At 39.9% G+C, this 21,012-nt stretch overlaps 3 protein-coding genes across 4 annotated transcripts; all 3 read left to right on the top strand.

Moving 5' to 3' along the window:
• Positions 1-904: 904 nt before the first annotated feature.
• Positions 905-4,493, top strand: LOC137937480 (subtilisin-like protease SBT5.3). The gene is made up of 10 exons (XM_068782537.1): positions 905-985; positions 1,169-1,278; positions 1,361-1,458; positions 1,569-1,733; positions 2,000-2,105; positions 2,407-2,941; positions 3,019-3,113; positions 3,201-3,446; positions 3,532-3,860; positions 3,964-4,493. The coding sequence occupies exons 1-10, from the start codon at positions 905-907 to the stop codon at positions 4,491-4,493; spliced, it is 2,295 nt and encodes a 764-aa protein (XP_068638638.1).
• A 901-nt stretch (positions 4,494-5,394) lies between these two features.
• On the top strand, positions 5,395-17,490 carry LOC137936885 (general transcription and DNA repair factor IIH subunit TFB1-1-like). 2 transcript variants are annotated; one of them, XM_068781829.1, is made up of 20 exons: positions 5,395-5,661; positions 6,890-6,968; positions 7,352-7,407; positions 7,574-7,637; positions 7,873-8,014; positions 8,807-8,882; positions 9,962-10,057; positions 10,328-10,372; positions 11,274-11,330; positions 11,423-11,578; positions 11,684-11,749; positions 11,878-12,001; positions 12,293-12,349; positions 12,917-13,041; positions 13,113-13,304; positions 13,775-13,885; positions 14,294-14,371; positions 17,040-17,087; positions 17,184-17,252; positions 17,333-17,490. In XM_068781829.1, the coding sequence occupies exons 1-20, from the start codon at positions 5,587-5,589 to the stop codon at positions 17,411-17,413; spliced, it is 1,797 nt and encodes a 598-aa protein (XP_068637930.1). In that variant the 5' UTR covers positions 5,395-5,586; the 3' UTR covers positions 17,414-17,490. The 2 variants fall into 2 exon arrangements, with proteins under 2 accessions (XP_068637930.1, XP_068637931.1); XM_068781830.1 differs by having other exon boundaries at positions 12,938-13,041.
• A 1,623-nt stretch (positions 17,491-19,113) lies between these two features.
• Positions 19,114-20,555, top strand: LOC137936420 (chlorophyll a-b binding protein CP24 10A, chloroplastic-like). Its single transcript, XM_068781069.1, has 2 exons — positions 19,114-19,407; positions 19,817-20,555. The coding sequence occupies exons 1-2, from the start codon at positions 19,184-19,186 to the stop codon at positions 20,364-20,366; spliced, it is 774 nt and encodes a 257-aa protein (XP_068637170.1). The 5' UTR covers positions 19,114-19,183; the 3' UTR covers positions 20,367-20,555.
• Positions 20,556-21,012: the final 457 nt, after the last annotated feature.

The raw sequence follows: 21,012 nt of genomic DNA on the forward strand, positions 1-21,012 counted from the left end.
ATAATTGATCCCAAATTGGACCAAAATACAATTGGCTCACCGTTTGACTAAACCTCCATGCTTTGACCATCGCTGGTGATCAAGTTCTTTTTACTTCGTTGTTGATCAATGTTGATAATCTAAACCGTTGCTAAAGGTTCTAATTTTGATTATTACAATTTCATGCCTACAAGTTTTTATAGGAAATACAAAAAATAATTAGAAAGGGCGTTAATGATTGGTAAGACCCACCATAATGACGCCACCGTACGGTGAGGTGGCTTCTCACCCTACGTGTAAATGTTTTTTGTGTTTGTGCATGGGTGTTTTTATTATGTTAGAAGATCAAGCTCTTCGGTTCCTATTTCATTCAAACCATCAAAGGCACCTCATCAAGGAAACACTCACTCAAGGACATCAGATTGTCGAAGAGATTTCTCGATTTTCTCTTTTTCATCCTCCCCCTTGTTTTTTTTTTTTTTTTTCTTCTGTTTAAGGACCCAATTTTGGAGCCGAGAAATCTGATCTTATTCTCTCGTCAAATTCGATTTGTATCTTATTTATAGAAACGTCAGTTTGCTCTCTTATCTCTTTCGTTCAGTTGAAGAGTATGAATCTCTTTACGATATTATATACCTGCACTGTTATTTATTTCAATCTTTGTTGAACAGATATCTTCGGTGTGAAAGATAAGGTTGAAAGATGTTTTTTTCCCGGTGAGATTGTTTCCCGATTTTATTGATCGAAGAGTCGATTGGCATAGTGCTTTCCAGCAAATTGTTCTCCGATTTTTCCTCAAATCCTTATTCCCATAGCGGGCGAAGGGCTGAAGGCTATATAGATAGATATAGATAGATAGATAGATAGATACCCATTAAACTCAAGCTTTTTCAAGCAGAAAACCTTTCGAGCTAGGGAAAGAAAAATGGGGGTCTTCCCTTCTTTTCTCTTTGTTTGTTTCTTTTCGCTGATTCTGTTTCAGACGCCCGTGTTTGCTTTGACAAAGGCGAGCAATCGAACAACTCTTTTTTTTTCTTCTCGTTTTTTGTTCGTAAACTTTGAGATTGTGTTTTTAATCGTCAAGAACTTTTTCGAGGATTTCATTATGGGTGCAATTCTGTCGTCTTCATTGATAATTCTCAGTTATGATGAACCCAATTTCCGATATTTCTTTTAATGATGATTGCAGCCATATGTCGTCTACATGGGAGGACATTCTTACGGTCCTGAAGCTTCTTCAGTTGAATACGAACGAGCAACTGATGCACATCACGGCTTTCTGGGATCATATCTGGGAAGGTACGTTAGAACAAGGAAGAGCTTTCTCAATTAAGCCTTTCTTTCGTCCGGATTCTCACTTGTGACTTTGCATCCGTTACAGCATCGAGAAGGCGAAAGAAGCTATGATCTACTCCTACACAAAACATATAAATGGATTTGCTGCTTATCTGGAAGAAGAAGAAGCAAAGGCTATCGCACGTAAGTAGAAATTCCCGTAAAGATCTTGCCGTTTATATTGAAAACGAAATCTTTCTTTTTATTCAACTCTCCTGCATTTCCTGATAATTGCTTCTTCCTTGAATCCGTAGAGCACCCTGATGTCATATCAGTTTTCCATAGTAAAACAAGAAAATTACACACAACTGGAACATGGGCTTTTATGGGTCTTGAGAAAGATGGAAAAATTTCCGCCGAGTCCATTTGGACTAAAGCTAGATTCGGTGAAGATACAATTATCGCCAATCTTGATACTGGTAATTTTTTTTATTTTATTTTTATGTTTTCAGTATTTCTTTCATTGATTAAGTTTTATTTTTCACTAGAAAGTTGACGAGATTTACATTCATGACCAGACTATTGCTTGCTCGCCACGAGATATTAATTAACTCTTCGATTGTCAACGGATTTTCAAAATACTTTCTTTTCATTTTTCTGTCTGTGTAATAAATGAAGTTGTTCTGTTTTAACACTGTCAATCGCTGTAGTTTCACATTTTGATGGTGCTTTTTGCTGTTTACAGGAGTGTGGCCTGAATCAGAGAGCTTTAACGATCAGGGAATGGGACCTGTTCCTTCACAGTGGAAAGGAATCTGTGAGAGTGACACCACGGGTGTTCACTGCAACAGGTATTTTCTTCCTCGAAAAATGGATATTTTTTCTTATTTATCCTCAACTTTTCTGGCCTTATTTTGCTTCTTTCGTCAAATTTTGCCTCATTTTCTCATCCTTGTTATTTGCCAATTGAGGTGGCCATCAATGGGAAAATTCACTTCCGCGAGTTTGTATGGCGGAGGCTTTTAATCTATCTCTCTCTTTTCTTCAGTTCAGCTTATTTTTAGTTCGTCCCAATGTTTTTCTGCTATTGATAGAGTCGCCGGAGTTGCTTTCCTGCTTCTTTTGACTTGTGGTTTGGCAATGCACGGGCAGGAAACTCATCGGAATGAGGGCCTACAGTGAGGGCTTCGAAGCTGAGGCTGGGTCTTTTAACGCCTCGCAGCGAGTCCCACGCGATACAGAGGGTCATGGTAGCCATACTCTGTCGACGGCCGGTGGCTCATTCGTTGCCAATGCGAGCATCTACGGTTACGCCAAAGGCACCGCCAAGGGTGGCTCTCCCCACGCTCGTGTCGCCTCATACAAGGTTTGTTGGACTCTGGGCGCAGATAGCGGCTGCACTGATATCGACATGCTTGCTGCCTTCGATCAGGCCATCCATGACGGCGTCGACGTCATCTCCGTTTCAATTGGAGGAGGCCCCGAAGAGTTTTTCGAAAGCTCAATTTCCGTCGGCTCTTTCCACGCCCTCAAGAAAGGGATCGTTGTAGTCGCCTCCGCTGGAAACGATGGGCCTACACCCGGGACCGTCGCAAATCTCGCTCCTTGGACCATCACCGTAGCCGCTAGCACTGTCGATAGATCCTTCCCCACCCTTGTTATCCTTGGGAATAACCAACAAATCCGGGTAATTTCAGAGTCCTTGTCGCCTAATTTTCGTTTTTTTCTTTCTTTCTTTTTCATTGTCATTTTCTCTTGCCGCAGGGACAAAGTGTTTTAAGCGAACCCATGCAGCAAAAGTATTATCCATTGATCAACTCCATTGATGCTAAGCTTGACATGGCAAATGCAACTGATGCGTAAGCACGACACCGAGCCATCTTCATGTCTCATCTCTCTCGCTCTGTAGTTTTTCTCCTAACAAATGCAGGGACCTGTTTTTGCAGACATCTTTGTTTGTTGGGTGCTCTCGACCCAAAGAAGGTGAAAGGCAAAGTGGTCGCTTGCTTTCGTGGTTTGAATGCGAGGGTGGAAAAGGGTTTGGCTGTTAAGCTCGCCGGCGGTGTAGCAATGATCCTTGCCAATGATGAGCTCGACGCTAACTCTCTCGACGCTGACGCACACGTCCTCCCCGCTGCGCACATCACTTACAGTGATGGTCTTGCACTCTACTCCTATATCAACTCAACAAAGTGAATCCCTCCCATCCTTCACTCGCTTTTATCTTATTACCCTCGCCTAGTTTATTATGCTGACAAATCTTCCTGGTTTTTTAAGGTCGCCGGTCGCATATTTAACTCCTTTAGGAACGACCCAGGCAAAAGAAGCCTCTCCAATGATGGCTGCTTTCTCTTCTCAAGGGCCAAACTACGTCAACCCGGAGATTCTTAAGCCTGATATTACTGCGCCTGGAGTATCCGTCCTTGCGGCCTACACAGAAGCAACTAGCCCTTCCGATCTTCCACAGGACAAGAGACGAGTGCCCTTCAATGTCATTTCTGGCACATCCATGTCTTGTCCTCACGTCTCCGGCGTTGTGGGCCTTCTCAAAACTCTTCACCCTGATTGGAGCCCTTCCGCGATTCGTTCTGCGATCATGACAACCGGTGAGTTCACAAATCAGAAGGGCATGCTTGAATGTAGTGAAATAATAGTATCCGTTTCCCCCCTCTCATTATAGCTTGTATATCTGTGATCTCTCGTTCACAGCAAGATCAAGAAACAACGCGATGGAGCCAATTAGGTCCGCTTATCTAGTGAAGGCCACCCCATTCAACTACGGCGCCGGTCATATCCGACCCAACCGTGCACAAGATCCCGGCCTTGTTTACGACATCTCTACCACTGACTACTTGGATTTCCTGTGCAACCGCGGCTACAACTCTTCCCAGATGGCGACCTTTTCCGATGGATACAAATGCCCAGAGAAAGCTCGGAGCATTCTCGACTTGAACTACCCCTCCATCAGTGTACCTAATCTCCACAACTCCACCACCATTACTCGAACGCTGAAGAACGTGGGAACGCCAGGAACCTACAAGGTTCGGGTGGAGCATCTTGCAGGAGTAACTGCATCGGTGGAACCAAAGAGCTTGACGTTCGAGAAGATGGGGGAAGAGAAGAGTTACAAGATGACTCTGGCTCCAAAGTATGGAAGGATGGGTGGTGATTATGTTTTTGGGAGAATCATATGGTCTGATGGTGTCCACTATGTGAGAAGCCCGATAGTGGTTTCGTGATATATATATTTCTCTTCACTGAACTGATTTGAGATTATCAAATTCCGATGACTTGTTTACAGTGTTTGGCAATGATTTGGGATAAGAGATTCACGTATGAAATTGATGGTATTGTTGATCAGTTCGTTAAGACTGATCTTGCGAGGAATCAGTCTTTCCAGCACTATCATATTCATATTTTATCTTGATTGACTATATCACTGTAACTCCTGCTTTCGAGAGTAGATCTTTTTCTTCCGATGAACATGGCACCTCTAAAACAAACAACTGAACTTGTTAAATATCCGCTTTGGTTCTTTCTTCTGCAAATTTTTTGCCGTCTTCATCAATTCTGTTTTCCAGTTTCTGAACTTGAATCCTAAAAATGGGATGATCCACTGATTGTGGCGACTAAATTTGAGTGGTACTTTATAATGGAAAGAAACTGATCTAACAAACAGAGCGCGAAACCTTTGTAATGGGCCTCAACCCCAATGACCAAAACGCTACAAAATAATCATGGGCCCCGTCCTACCTATGTCCAACAAACAAAGATGGGCTCTTGTAGCCCCTGTGGAAGATGTATTGCAACTGTATCCTATTGGACTGCTTGACCCCGATTTGTCAGCTAAATAGGTAAACCAGATAGGGTTGAACCCGATCTGGTCCCATTTTATAATACTAAACATAAATATGCACTGTCAAATTCCCATTAAAAAGGAAATTGGTCTAGGAATCATTTTCGTGTGATCGGGTTGGAATATGGGTAACACATCCTATTGGCCCAAAACCGGCTGGTTCGCACTCAATCTGAACCCTGAGTCTCACAGGTGAAGCCCGAAAGGCACCAACTACTACAATCTCATCGCATATGAAAAAGTTCGTCTTCCATTTTTAAGACTGCAGAGTGTAAAAGCCTCGCTCTACGCAAAACCGAAGCGAGAGCACATTGCACGCTCTCCTTTATCCACCGAAGTATCCCTTGATCAGCTCACTACTATCGAACGGAAAAGAGTTAGAAAAGGGGACAAAGCCCTAGATCCCGAGGAATTACTCTCATTAACACTGTTATAAACTTCCGTTTGCTGGTACTTGTATCTTCTTCGTTCACGATATGGCAGTCGTTAATATGCGAGCGAAGTACAAGGTCAACACTAAGGCGCCGGGGGTTCCCGGGTTGCTGAAGATGGTATCGAGCTTTGATCCTTTTTCTGTTATTAAACGCTTAACGTTTGTTAGTTATTCAATGGTAGATCCATTGTAGCCCTTGATTAAGTTTTCGTCCTTTAGGTATACAGTTCACTTCTTTGTTTTTTAATTTCAATGAAATTAACGTACATTCCAAGAGAAAGAACCTAATATTTGAATAATTTTGTCTTTGCGATTGGTAGCGGAAAGTTAAGTTCACTGCAAATTGAGACTGCTTTTCACTGGATAGCTGAATTGTTCTTCTTGTATTTTTTCACAACTTATAAGGTTCTTATATTTGACTTTAGTTCTGCATTATACTGAGCATGTTTTACGTTCAATTTGTTCACCTCTATTTCAAAAAGATACGTACTACTTCAATGTCTCATTGTCGGCAAACCTTGTCTACTAATGTTTCTAAATCCTAGTTTGGTCATGCACGGAATATATTTTCCAGTTCTTCTTAGCTACAAACATGACTAAAGGCGCAAGTAACTACTATTTTTCTATTATGTTTGGAATTTCTTTATATGCAACTTTCAAATTTTTGGGTCTTGCTAAAGCATTGGAGAAGAGAGTGCCTTTGTGCTTTGAACTTTAGTAATACTTTCCTGGGAATGGGTAAGAAGTTCTGATGTTTACAAGATGTAGTGGAACCTTCAAAAGATTGCTGGAGACCATAAAAAGATAATCCTTGTAATTTTGCTAGTTTGTGTTTTACTTTATTGGTTACTTCCTGGGGCCATGACTCCATTATATTGGTAAATATTATCAAGTTTGATCATCAGCCTTGTCTTGAGTTAAAATTTCCAATTTTCTTTGCTATTATTTTCAAGTAGTAGATTGGAACAATTGTTAGAAAAACTGTAGACCTAAGAGAGCTAGAATTTTTCTTCTGAGTGACCTTTTCTTCCAAATGGACCATTAAAAAGTAGTTTTTTAGAGACTAAAATCTCATTCCACTTTCCAATGATGCAGGCAGTTCGATCCTTAAAACATAACCATGCCTTAGTTGAAGTACTTTAGTGAAAGGATTGTGGAAGTATATGTTTGAATATAAATATTTGAATGCCATGTCACTATTAAGAGCTTTATAACATATGTTTTGATGTGCAGAAGTTACTTATCTGTTTATTGTTCAACTGAAAAAAGGAAAGAAAACTTGCTTCTTGAGCAACTTGTCTGATATTTTCTTCTAATTATCCTTTTTTTATTTATTTTTATTGAAGACTGAAGAGAAATTTACATTCACCCCTAATGATCCAAGGGCGTCAGTCAAGCTTGATGTGGGATTTAGGTGTATCAAAGGTGAGAACCTTTCTCTGAGTAAAACTAGTTTCTTTGGATTTTGCAAAAGTTTTAGGAAGCTATAATGCTGCTTCTTAAGTCTCTGCTGGACTAGATAGAGGGGGCCTGTAAAGCTGAAAACAGGGGATTTTCTCAAATAATGTGACCAACTACTGAACTTATGCAGGTCTAGTGTATTTCTGTTGATCTAGTCAGTAATTAGCAAAAGTCAGTGCTTTTTCCAAAAATAGGACCTTTTGACATGCTGTGGACACTAATGCTCTCTACATTTTTAGTATTTAAAATTGTTACATTGCTTCTGAATGCATCCATTATGTTTTCACAATTTATTTGGTCTGCTTTGTGTTGTTTACTGATTTTCTCCTATGTCTTGTGTTTATCAGGGCATAAATTCAGCAAAGAGGGATCAAAATTAGCTCTTTTAAATCTTACTCTAGAGGTTTCCTTCAATCAAGCACTAGATATTGAATTAAAAAAAAATCATTCTGTTTCAAGTATATTAAAATTTAACTTGTTTATTTCAGGCCATAGTATATCTTATCCTTCTTTTCAAGTCTAATCTATAACACCTGAAAAATATCATGACTGATGGATCATTTATTCAGGAGGGAGGTTACATTTTCGAGTTCGACAAATTTTCTGATCGTGACATTTGTCGAGATTTTGTTGGTAAGTTTAAGGTTTATGGCAATGTTACTTGTGGATTTCTTGATTGGTTCTATTAATTTGACATGTTCGATCTCAAACTTTGTCATATCTGATAATTGTGCCACGAATTGAGTTCATTTCTCAAAATCTAAACATCTTTCTTTCTCGTGAAATTACCTGGACTTTGTGGATATCCCAACATACATAGCTGGTTGTAGATTTACCTGAGGCTGTAGTGGTGATATTCTTTGAACAGCTAAGGTGCTTGGGAAGTTGCAGGCCATGTCATCTGGAAAAGAGGACACTCAAGTAGTCTCTGAAAAATCCATGCCTCTATTTGATGAACAACTCAATACGACAGAAATGGAGCGTCGAATGAAGCTGCTTCAAGAGGACAGGTAATTATTTTGTTGCATTTTCGTTGTCCAAAATGTTATACTGTACTTCTACAGTTTGCTGGGAATGTGGAATTTTTTTCTTTAACTCAAAAGATGTTTGAAATGATGCAGGGATTGTTCTTTACATTTATATTTTATTAACATGCAAATTTGGAAATCTATGTTAACTGCAAACAGTTGATAGTTTTATTAACCTTCTGATTGAGTCTCATGTCAACCTTGATGGTTTGAGCAAATTGCAGCTTCGTTGGTAATCAAGACTTAACCCCTTAAAGATTCTATTTGTTACTTTGAGTTCTTCTTGTCTAGGAGGTTGGATCCACTCCCCCACTTCAAGATATTTCAAGATTCATGTCACTTTGATCTCTCTTTTATTGTTTTAAAAACATAAGAAGCCAATTGTATTATCTTTTGGCATGTATGGTTAAAAAAATGCTGTGTGAGCGTCGTCATTGCATTCATCTCATGTCTCATTCTATATTTGATATAACTTCCTTAACGCATCAGTTTATTTCTCATGTTCTATGCACAGAGATCAGGAGTTGAGCATACTTTTGGCAGCAAAGTAGTCCAGTGGTACCTAAGGAACAAAAAAATAATGCTTAAATAATTACCAGATTCTAAATGTAAAAGTTAATGTCCAGGAGTTCATCTTTCTGAATAATTAAATGTTATTTTCAGAAGGGAGATTTAAGTTTTCATTACCCCCATCCCTCTGTCTCTCTGTCTCTCTGTCTCTCTCTGTCTCTCTCTTTATTTCTTGTTAATGTTACTCAAAGGCATCCTTCACAGTGAACTGCAGAGACTGCACAAGCAATTTGTCATGAATGGTGTGTTGACTGAAGCCGAATTTTGGGCAACAAGAAAGGTATACGTTTAACTTGTCCCAGTGCTTGCTTTACGTTCTTCATCTGATTAGAGTTAATTCACAACAATGTATCACTATTGGTTAAAAAGGAACTAATAGTGAATTTTTTAAGTGTTATTTTAGAAGCACCAGAAAAATCTATTATCAAGGTAAATGCATAAGCTTTGTTAATTTGGGTCTAAGACCCATCACAAAATGACTAATCAACTTAGGAAACCTCTTTACCAACTAATAAACTAAAGATCTTTGTACTCACTAATCTATGTGGGACTATTCCTTAACACTCCCCCTCACGTGTAGACCCTCTTTTTTGTGGCTCTACAAGTGGATAATTTAGGAGTAGGCAGTTTAGGTGAGGGCCCTCTTTTGTGGCTCTACAAGTAGATAGTTTAGGTGTAGGCCATCTTTTGTGGATCTACAAGTAGATAGTTTAGGTGCAGGCCCTCATATGAGTACTGGTTCTGATACCATGTTAAATTGGGTCTAAGGCCCTATCCCAAAATGACTAGTCAACTTAGGAAACCTCTTTCCCAACTAATAAACTCAAGATCTTTGTACTCACTAATCCATGTGGGACTATTCTTTAACACTCCCTCTCACGTGTAGACCATCTTTTGTGACTCTACAAGTCGATAATTTAGGAGTAGACAGTTTAAGTATAGGCGCCCTTTTGTGGCTCTACAAGTGGATAGTTTTAGCTGTAGGCCCTCTATTGTGGCTCTACAAGTAGATAGTTTTTACGTGTAGGCCCACATGTGAGTACCTGCTCTGATACCATGTTAAATTGGGTCCAAGGCCCTATCCCAAACTGATCATTTTGGGATAGGGCCTTGGACCCAATTTAACAAGCTTCATATGAAACATAGTTATGCAAAAAAAATGTGGAAGTTACAGTAATTCAATCGTGCTTTCTGATATAAAATTTATATGGTTAACCATTTGGGTGAGATATGTGGGTCATCAAATAAATGAATATTTCCCAGGAGTAGTGCTTCCATCTATGTTGGTACCAAAGATACTATCTTTACTTTAATGGTCAACAACGGCCTGATATTTTCTTTATTTTCTTTTGGAAGCAGAGTTTGCTTAATTCTGAGGATAATCAATCATCGAAGCAGCAAGTGGGATTTAAAAGTAGTATGCTTGCCGATGTCAGGCCTTTAACTGATGGTCGGGTACAAGATTCTCTTAATTTAGTTTTCTATTCATAGGCTATTGCATTATGCAACCTGAATTTGAAGTTGTGTTACAGTTTTCCTAACTGCATTTACTTTATCGAAATTATGCCTGTTGCATGCACTCTGTGTATAACACGTTGATGTTAGTTATTCAAAATTGTGGCGTGCTGTGCAAATGTCTGAGCTTATTCTTCTGCATGTATTCAATTTTTACCTGAAAGCTCTACCTGTGGACATTCTAAGATTTTCAAGGGTGTTGTATTTCAGACCAATAAAGTCACATTCAGTTTGACTCCAGAAATCATTCATCAGGTATGATCATTTTATTTGCTTCTTCATTTTTATACTTGGAAGAACTACTAATTTTTCTTCTGCATTCAGTTGTACATTTACTTTTGAAACAGGTAGTAGCATACATTCTGTCCTTAATTCGAAACTGCATCTTCTATTTATCTGTGGTAAACTACCTCTTCTATTTATCTGTGGTTGTGTTCAGGAATATGAATACCATCAGAAAATAGCCTCTCCAAGATAATTACTTTAGTTGTCTTAGGAAATTTTTTGAGAGGGGCATGGCGCAATTCGAACTCGCGACCTGACGCACCTAATGTAAGCAGAATACCACTAGACCAAACGGCCTTAGGTGTCTTAGGAAATTTTGAAAAAGAAAAGAAAAAAAGCCAGTCAAGTCATCTGATTAGTGGATGAATTTTCCTTTCGGATAAAAGTTCCAAAACAGCAGACTTAAAGCCTTCTCCACTTCCCTGAATTATTATAGAGAAGCCTGATCGCAAATAATAATTGCCTTTTTTTCTTCCAGTTTCTAAAATGACAAGGACCTGCCTGGACATCTATTTCTGGAAGCATCATTAAAAACAATGAAGAAATATCTGAATGCATGTGATGGAATGCAAAATCAAATTTCATTACAAAAACAAAGCCTTTGTAAAATCTTCTTCCATTTGTCTGTTGGTTTAGTGTGTTTAGGAATATGAATACCATCAGAAAATAGTCTCTCCTGGATAATTAGTTCTCAGTATTTCATTCCTATTATAATTTATTGTCGTTTGTTGATGTGATGGATGAAGATGTTGATTCAAAAGGCTAACTGTGCATCTTATTTATGCATTTTGATTTCTCTGTGCCTGGTAAATTTTTGGTCTGCAAGTTTCTTTGGAGATTGTTTCTTATAACGATTGTGATATACTTTCAGATTTTTGCCGAAAAACCAGCCGTTCATCAGGCATTTCTGAATTTTGTTCCCAACAAGGTCAGAATATTCTGTCTTATTTGCTTTACATAAAAGAAACATTTTTTGGAGAGATTATGCTTGGATTCTAATTTCTATTTTACCATCTGCAGATGTCAGAGAAGGATTTCTGGACAAAATATTGTAGAGCTGAATATCTTCATAGGACCAGAAATTCTGTGGCAGCTGCAGCGGAGGCAGCAGAAGATGAAGAGCTTGCTGTTTTTCTTAAGCAGGATGACATACTTGCAAGAGAAGCTCGCAGAAAGGTCACTTCCCTTGTACCATAAAAATATACAATTTATAATTATTTAAATTCCATTCAGAAAATAATATATTTTTGTATTTTTCTTATTTGCATGTGCATTGTGCAGATCAGACGGGTTGACCCAACTTTGGACATGGAGGCTGATATAGGGGACGATTATCTGCATCTACCGGTACAAAAGGCCCTCGTATATTTTCACAATTCCAATGGAAATTCTGCCCATTCAAGTTAAATTTGAATAAAATTTTCATGCTATGCGGAACTAGAAAATATTCTTCATCAATATTGTTTTATCGGTAGGACCATGGAATTCTCCGTGATGGTATTAAGGAGAGTAATGATTCAGAGTATGAGCTGTATAGGAGGACACTCTCGCAAGATCTTAACCGCCATGCTGCTGTTGTTCTTGAAGGGAGGGCCCTAGGTAGGATAAATATATGCTTTCTTTATAAGTTTTAGTAATTTTTAAGTGATAATAATGATTATAGTTTCTTACTTGCTTTAGTCTCATATTTACATTTACGAAATGAACTTTAATGTGAGATACCACCAACTCAGTCACATGTCTCTGTTCTTGGTGTTATTGCTTTTTGACACTAGCCTTTTTGCTGTTGGCTCTTATTGCATCTGAGTCCTCTGACTGTGTTCCTGTGAGCATTTCTGAATGTGAAGTTTATACTTGTTTCCAATGAATTTGTTCGTGATGTGAATGCAGATGTTGAGCTGGGTGATACAAGGACTGTTGCGGAAGCACTTGCAAGGTCTAAACAGGGTTAGAAATGCTGCTGCTCTTTTTAATTTAGAATCATTTGGTTTGTTTGAGTTCCCATCTGATTTTTGCACCGATCATAGATGTTTTGTTCCTCTTAAGGCCCCATTCTTGGGTTAGTTAACTGCTTTATTTTGTACTTGTGCACATATACAGCATATTTCTTCCTTGCCGTATTAAAGTGCAGCTGATAGACATAGAACATTTGTATGTACCTACCCACGACATGTCTCAAAATGCATTTTGTTCATCTATACATTGTTTTGACTTTCTGTTTCATAAATCTCTTCATCCATATCTCTAACGGAGTTTTAGTACTGCTACCATGAAGTGAATAAACATGGTTGAAAAAATATGAAAACTCTTTTTGCTTGTTCATTGATGGGATGCCAGATTCATGATCTACCCATGGTGATCTGCTTCAAGTGGTGACTCCTGGGGTTGGTCCACACTTGTAATATTTACAGTTTTGAGTTTTGTTCTGAAGAAAGACCCATGCCTCAAGAAGATTTTATCATTCTAGAGGCTATTTGAGATCTTAATCATGTTTGGTTCAACATTTTGAATCAGAATTGGCTGCTGAAACTTCAGATGACAATGCGAACCAGGAACGATCTGAAAGGGTATCCCGAATGACTGCGATCGAGGATCTGCAGGGACCTCAAGGTCTTCCCATTTCACCTCTATGTATAAAGGTATGAACCAGTTGCCTCAAGATTCCTCATATTTTGGCTTGGTTGATAGGTACTTATGATTCTTTTGCCAGGATCCCCGTGATTACTTTGATTCTCAACAAGCCAATGCACTAAGAGCCTTAGGGGATGCTGGGGCAGGCCTTAAGCTTGCAAACTGTAACCTGAGCGCAGAGAAGGCATTTGACTCACTGAGTCAACAGATATCTAAGTTGAAAGCCGTTGGATTGAATGATCCTGTTGTTAAGCCTGAGGTGTCCCTTAAGGTAAAGCTTTCAACAAGTTTCATATTCTCTCAGAGAGAAGTATAGGACTGTATTTGATCGGTATAAACAATTTCTAAGTTGAAAGCTGTAGGATTGAATGACCCTATTGTTAAGCCTGAGGTGCCCCTTAAGGTAAAGCTTTCAACAAGTTTCATATTCTCTAAGAGAGAAGTAAAGTATAGGACTGTATTTGATCAGTATAAACATACTTTTTGAGACACCAGTAATATCATGACAATTTTTTTTCTTTTTTTTTGTAGTGCATAAAAATACGTTTTATTGATTATGAAAACATATCAAGAACATTGACTTTGACACTGTCTGGCAATTTGTTATTTTTCACATTGTATTTTTGGAATGACGTGTCACTTGGTTTTATACATTAGTTATCTCAGAATATGGCTTTATGTTTGTCACTGTGTAATAAGACAGAAAATGAATGTCATACTGAGCTGTGTGACGTAATACAGGTAATGAATGCATTGACTCAACCCTCAGGAGACAAATTTCTTCTTGGGAAGGATTGTCAAGATGAGGTCCTTAATAGGCTACCTCGTGGTACAAAAGATGAACTCTTGCATGTGAGTGAACATCATTTCTTTGTCCTTGTTCTAGCATAAACCATATGAGCTACTTTATTCTTTATTGTATATCTTTTGTTTTGCTTGCAGTATCTTGTTTCTAGGAGCATTATGTCTGACAATATCTGTTGCCCTTTAGTCAGTCTCCTCTATGTTTAGATTAGTTACTTGGGGGCTCTAGTGAACCACTTTTATCGGCTAACTGCAAAATGTATTGGTATTTTAGTCTGTATTGATGGAACAGGTAATCTCAGGTGTAGATTTGAGTAAAAATAACTGTTAAATGCAAAACATCTTGAGTAAGCTCTTGATATTCGTACATATCGTATCGTATTAAAAACATAATATAAAAAAAGTCCTACATTATTTATTTATCTTTTGTGCATACGGCCTTGTTTTAATTTTCAGCATTGGAAGTCGATCGAGGAGTTACTTCGGCATTTTTGGTCTTGCTATCCAATTACAACTGCATATCTATATGCAAAGGTAATTTATATATTATCATGTGAGACATATCTTTTAGTGATGCTGATTGAAGGAGCTCATTGAATTAAACTGTCTGTCATGGCCTTGCAGGTTAAGACCCTTATATTACATACATATTTTCTTAGCAATAGTGCATTTTAAAAATGTGACTAGATTTTGTCGTGGGAACTATATAAGTTTTATCTAAATGGAAGTTTCCAAAATTAGCCGGCCTTGTTCTCATGAAAGTGCATGGGGGATTTGCCTATTTTAACACACAGAAAATCAATGATTGATCAAAAGGCATCTAATAAAGCCCCAAAAAGTGTTGGGATTGACAATTTGTTTACTTACGAAATAGTTTGCAGAAAGTAACAAACGAAAGGTGGCTGGACTCAAGTTCAATCAACTTTAGCTGCATTCAATTTTTCCTTCCTTATAAAAGTCATGCTAATAACAAGAATGCCATTGACTTTCATACATTTACAATACTGCCATTATCTTCTTTTTGTCATTAAACATTGATAAAATTAAGAAAAAAATTCAATTTTATAAAACCTGATCTGGTCATCGGCCAATGAGGTAACAAGGTCCGGTTTAACTAGGTTTAACTGCCTGGTCAACTGGTGCTGATGTTATAATGACATCTTTTAAAAAATAAAAAAATAAAATATGTGAGTTGGGGGAAGAAATTTCCTTTATCATTGACTTACGGGGGGGGGGGGGGGGGGTTGGGGCCCGTTCCCTCCTCTCACCCTCTGCGTGCATTTTCAGTGACTGGGGCCATAATCCCTTTTCTCTCAACTTCGGGGTGTTGGAGAGAGGCATGTGATAGAATTCTGTGTCTGAATTGTAGTATAAATATGCTTGGCAACAATCCTGTTGTTTTTCGTTTTGAGGTCATCTAGGAGAGTGGAGAGTGGGGAGAGATGCAGGTTGGTAGAAGAAGAGGAGGGATAATAAATGGGCTTGTGGCCTGTTCTATTTGGGAGAGTAGGATGAAGCTTGATGAAGTGAAAAGGGGAATTAAGGTCTTCCAAGGAGGCGATGCAATGGAAGGACCTGGCAGAAGACTGTTGAAGCAGAACCAAAGTGATGGGGCTGTTGAAAAGAGGTGGAAGCCTGAAATTTATCAAGTCCAAATGCAGTTGAGGAGGACTTAATCAGATTGTCGGAGAGTTACAGGAACGATGGCAGGGTGGAGGGGCAGCAGCCCCTCCCCCTTCCTCACCTTGTTCTTTCTCTTTTTACATAGATACAGATTAAGGGGGAAGGGGATGGTGGCAGCACCCTCTCCTCCCCTTTTTGCACCTGCTGGGGACCCCCGCCTTTTCTCCAGTTTGATGGCAGAGACAGTGGGGCCTCCTCTGCAGCGGTGTTGAAGCGAGGGAGGGGGTGAAGCCCATCCCTGGTTGTGTCGCCTGCACAGCTGATGCTGTTCGTGTGTGTTGAGCTACCCGGTTGACTGGGTTGGGTCAGCTGGTTCACTTGTTGAACCAGCCGAGTCAGCTGGGTTTGGACTGATCTCCAGGTCTGTAAGACCTGTAAGTGGACAAGGGACCAGGTCCGGTTGAACCTAATTCAACTGGCTGGTCCAGTCTGGGTTTTATTACACAAAAAAATCTTAAATAAATATCAATCATGAATGCATGGGATTATAAATAAATGTTCAAAAAAAAAAAACTCAAGATTTAAATTATTTAATTCAAGCTGATTGAAAATGGGTGCACTTAGCTTAGATGGACTTAAGTCCATACTCATTTTTCCCACTATTAGGTAGCTTGCTCTTTAAATAAGAGTTTACAGAATGCATGGCTCTTTCATTTCAGATAAATATAACTTCTTCTTCGTCATTGTTCTTTAACGTTCAACACAAAATGCTCTTAATCAACTGTGCAAAAATGTGGGTTTTGGGTTGAAGGGGCAGAGTGGCTGTATCGATGTAACAGGCGGATGAGGGTCATCTTGGTGATTGTGTTAAGTTATGCAGCTCATCAATGTTCTAAAAAAATGCAGCTTATCAATGTCTTAACATTGTGTCATGCACTTCTGCTACTTAAGTTGGATATCTCCTGAAGGTGGATGTGGTTGCTGTCTATGCGAGACATGTATACTCTTTACCATTCCCTGTAGCAAGGTGCTTATACTCTATACTATTCTGTAGCAAGGTGCTCTTTTCAATAGTTCGGTAACAAAAAGTTTATCCCAATAAAGACCTGAAAAACAACAAGAAGATCATTGTCTCCCGTGAAATTCAAAAAAAAAACAGTGGACTTAGATGTTGGATTGATTCTAAAAAGATATCCTGTGTGATCGTAAAGTCAAATAGGTTTTGTTGTCATGGTTGCCAACTCTTTCTCCATCTCTCTCTCTCTCTCTCTCTCTCTCTCTCTCTCTATCTCTCTCTCACACACACACACACACACACACACACACACACACACACACACACACACACACACACACACACACACACACACAACACACCAAAAGGGTAAAGCCAAGAGCAAACTAACAATCTTTTGCTACTTAGCTCTCGGGATTTTAATTTTCTTTTTGTTCACTTGACCGTAACTTGAAGACCATTCTTCTGTTTCACCTTTATAGTGCATGCAGATCAGTTGGTTGCTTCATTTGAAATTGATCTTCATTTCTGGGTATTTTGACTTGCTCTGTTTTTGCACTACAGGTGGACAGATTGAAAGATGCTTTGTCAAAGATCTACCCTAAGCTTGAGGTGTGTTTGAGGACAGTGTATATATGATTCTGTGCTTATGCTTCGCTATCTGAAATTTCCTGTGAACAACCTGGGCCTGTTTATTAAAACTTGCAGGCATTGAGAGACTCCATGCAATCTGATTACCGCAATCAAGTGGGTCTTCTTGTTCGACCCATGCTTCAGGTAATTTTAATACACCCTACCCTTACTAGTGAGAAGTGATCATCTACTTTCATCTGTTGAAAAAACTCTGGCGGACACAGGCTGTTGATGCTGCTCTTGCCCATGCGGAGTCAGAAAGGAGATCAACAAAAAGTGGAGCAAGACCAAATGGACCTTCTTAACCATGTGCTTTATTTGGAAATTATTTTGTATACTAAATCAAATTTTGCTGATTCTAATAAAATTAAATTTCTCCTCATTAGAATTGAGCAATTCTACATTGCACCTCATCACCTTAATTTTAACATATGGTCTGATGGAGAACTAGAAGCGCTTTGTTGATTTTTTCTATTTCTAAAACTGCTTTATCCAAAAGTTGAAATGAACCCATCAGGTCGTGGCGTGCACCTGCGCTCTTCAGGTCAGGAGGACAACCCTATAAGTTGACACCGTTAAAGGTGATGAGGACTAAGCTATCCAATTAGTGGTCTGGGGACTTTTGGGCTCTGGATGCAGTTATTTCTCATGTTATTTTAAGTTTATCGGAATGAATTAGTTACTATGAACCATCATTGTCAAATGTCCTGCAACATGCTTTCTGATAAGAAGTCTTATCTACTTCCAAATAAAGAATTAAAGCTTTCTAGGCAAGGGAGAGATGGAAAGAGCACAAGAGAAAGATTAAGTGGGAGAGAGAAAGACGAGAGAGAGACTTGAGGAATATGCTTGATTGGCCCATCCATCAAAGGATTTTTTTTTTACATAAATTTGAGATTTAACAATTTCATTGGGTGGAACTCTCTTATTCAGGATATGAATTTTTCACCGATCAGAAAGAGTTTTAGGAATCCGCAGATGGCAACATTGAAGATCCAAATATTGCCAGTTGCCACATTAATTTCATAAAATCGGTTGGAGCCTATCAAAATGGTTACCGAGTCGACCACGACAAACTGGTCTTTTGGTAGCATGCCACAATTCAGATTTCAGAGTTGCGACTTTCTAACAACAGTGATGGGAATCGGCTGAAGCATGGTTCTTCCTATAGCTTCCTTGAGTTCCGATGGCGAGGATCCTTTCTGCGAGGGCATTGTCCAATGACATTCACAAAAACACTCCCTATAGATTCCCAAAGTTCCATTACATTATCAGAGATTAAGCAAACAATTATTCATAGAAAACAGAAATCATAAATCGAAAAAATCCAGACATACCCGACGCTCTTAAACAGTAATTGGTTGGAGGAGGAGAAAGAAACCACTGAATCAATGAGGAATTGGCGCTCCGTAGCCTAAGAAGGGTCTGCCTCCACTGTAGAGGAACGTCTCGTTTCCTCCAGTGCTTTCATGGAAAGTATCCTTCAACCTGTGAAATCCATCAGTGAAGACGTGAAATCCGAACAGGAGCGAAATCAAAACCACCACGAGAATCAAACAAGTGCAGCACATGCAGACCCTCAGGGAGCAACACATCTCGTCTCCTTCTCGATCCGACTTAAGAAAGATCTTCAGCAAAGTCAAATGTAGGTTATTCGAACCTGTCTCAGATTTCGTTAAAATTTTTTGGTTCGGATTTTAAGTTTGAAGTTGAACTCGAACTCCGAGTATTCAGATTAAGCGAACTGGGCTCCACGGGATGTGGGAAAGTTTGACGGTAGATACGGATACCGATTACCAGGTGCTGGATATTCTAGTTCTAGGAACCGGGGAACAGTAAGCAGCTCACCTAATTTCCACGTGTATGGTGCAAATCGCGAGAAATGGATGTAGAAACCCACCTCATTGGTTGGAAATCCACTCACAAGATTTTTCCGGATTTCTCTTCTTTGGCCGCTTCCTTTCTCTCTCCTCTGCATGGATAAATCGTCCAACGTTTCTACCTGCTACTGAGAGAGCTCAAGTGCTCATCCTTCACCCTCCTAAGACCGTATTCTGTCCGATCAGCTCATTATCATGGCCGTGGCCGCAACATCTGCTACAATCTTGGGTTCCCCCTTCTTGTCAGGAACCAAGAGCGGCCGTACCTTACTATCGTCGTCCATTGCCGGAAGCAGGGTCGGAGGCATCTCCCTTGCCCCAAAGAGAGTCATTGTCGCCGCCGTTGCGGCCAAGAAGTCTTGGATCCCCTCCGTTAGAGGTGGTGGCAACTTCATTGACCCAGAATGGCTCGATGGCTCGTAAGTTACTTCTCTTCATTAAGCTTCTACGGAAGCGCTTGCTTGCTGTTTAGTGTTTACGACGAGACATCCGATTGTAGCGTCCTGCATGTATAGTTTGCATTCTTTTCAGTTCCATTACTGTGAAAGGAATATCCACAGCCGCCAGACGCCCCTGATCTACTCCTTCTTAGACTCTGGGAGTCTGTACAACGAGACTTTACATCTTGATAGTCGAGATTTCATACGAGAGACAGAGAATGTGATGTATAAGAGAAGCTCTGCTAAATAGAAATGTCTGTATCTCGATTGGCGTTCCACTGATTTCATCTCGGCTTCAAAGAGAGCTTCAGTTTTTCTTCTGTTTTTTCTTTTTCCCTTGTTGCAGAAACCCCGTTTGTAACCTATCAATTATCATGAAAAATTGCAGGCTTCCCGGAGATTATGGATTCGACCCCCTGGGTTTAGGCAAGGACCCTGCTTTCCTCAAGTGGTACAGAGAGGCGGAGTTGATCCACGGGCGATGGGCCATGGCCGCCGTGGTCGGCATCTTCGTGGGTCAGGCCTGGAGTGGCATCCCCTGGTTCGAGGCCGGCGCTGACCCGGGCGCCATCGCTCCTTTCTCCTTCGGTTCCCTTCTCGGAACCCAGCTCCTTCTCATGGGTTGGGTCGAGAGCAAGAGATGGGTGGACTTCTTCAATCCTGAGTCACAGTCCGTAGGGTGGGCCACCCCTTGGTCCAAAACCGCCGAGAACTTCGCCAATGCCACCGGGGACCAAGGGTATCCCGGCGGCAAGTTCTTCGACCCACTCAGCGTCGCCGGAACGATCAACGATGGAGTTTACATTCCGGATCCGGAGAAGCTTGAGAGACTGAAGTTGGCGGAGATCAAGCACGCCCGTATCGCCATGTTGGCCATGCTCATCTTCTACTTCGAGGCGGGCCAAGGAAAGACCCCTCTCGGTGCCCTTGGATTGTAAACTACATCATACCCAATCTTCCGTCCTGTAGAGGCCTAGAATTCAGATTCTTTCTTCATCTATCTTGGTCTAATGGGGTCGGTAATGCAGAGAGGGATGGACTACCACTTCCTGTCAAAATGTAAAGTCAGCGGCCATAAATTCTATTAGGAATCGTAATATGTTACTTTTCCAGGTGACAAACTTTAATACTCGACTTCCCTTTTACGAATTATAAGTTGGGGAATTTTCAAACGATCAAGGCAAAGAGATGATTGATCATAGCACCTTATCGTCTAAAATCTAAGATCTCACTATTGCTTCCAATAAAAGACTCAAGAATCCATTAGATGAGGTGAGCTTCGATCTAACAATTGCTGCAATCAAACAAGTAAATGGTCTTATTCCGATGAGGGCAACGGAATCGACACAATTTCATCCTTTGGGTTGTTATATGTGGATCTAGACTAATAAACAATGCATTTGGATCTTAATATAAAAGTCTGAATCTCCACTTCAAAGCGTCTTCCCACTTTGAATTGTGACGATCGTGTCAGGAATACATTTGGATTGCAGATAGCGCTCACTTCAATGGAATAAAGATTAGATGAACAGGTCATTTGAAGAGATGTGTTCATATTATTAAAATGTGACAATTGTAATGTAG

This window comes from Aristolochia californica, unplaced genomic scaffold (genome assembly GCF_029961685.1).
Source record: "Aristolochia californica isolate CCGP_79_NKW_82.1479 unplaced genomic scaffold, dmAriCali1.0.hap1 SCAF_7, whole genome shotgun sequence".
Taxonomy (NCBI): Eukaryota; Viridiplantae; Streptophyta; class Magnoliopsida; order Piperales; family Aristolochiaceae; genus Aristolochia; species Aristolochia californica.

Coding starts and splice junctions, on each gene's coding strand:
- LOC137936885 (XM_068781829.1), top strand. CDS start 5,587: ATGGCAGTCGTTAATATGCGAGCGAAGTACAAGGTCAACACTAAGGCG. Junction 5,662..6,889: donor TTCCCGGGTTGCTGAAGATG/GTATCGAGCTTT, acceptor TTTTTATTGAAG/ACTGAAGAGAAATTTACATT. Junction 17,253..17,332: donor TTGTTCGACCCATGCTTCAG/GTAATTTTAATA, acceptor TGGCGGACACAG/GCTGTTGATGCTGCTCTTGC.
- LOC137937480 (XM_068782537.1), top strand. CDS start 905: ATGGGGGTCTTCCCTTCTTTTCTCTTTGTTTGTTTCTTTTCGCTGATT. Junction 1,459..1,568: donor AGAAGCAAAGGCTATCGCAC/GTAAGTAGAAAT, acceptor TTGAATCCGTAG/AGCACCCTGATGTCATATCA. Junction 3,861..3,963: donor TTCTGCGATCATGACAACCG/GTGAGTTCACAA, acceptor TCTCGTTCACAG/CAAGATCAAGAAACAACGCG.
- LOC137936420 (XM_068781069.1), top strand. CDS start 19,184: ATGGCCGTGGCCGCAACATCTGCTACAATCTTGGGTTCCCCCTTCTTG. Junction 19,408..19,816: donor CCAGAATGGCTCGATGGCTC/GTAAGTTACTTC, acceptor GAAAAATTGCAG/GCTTCCCGGAGATTATGGAT.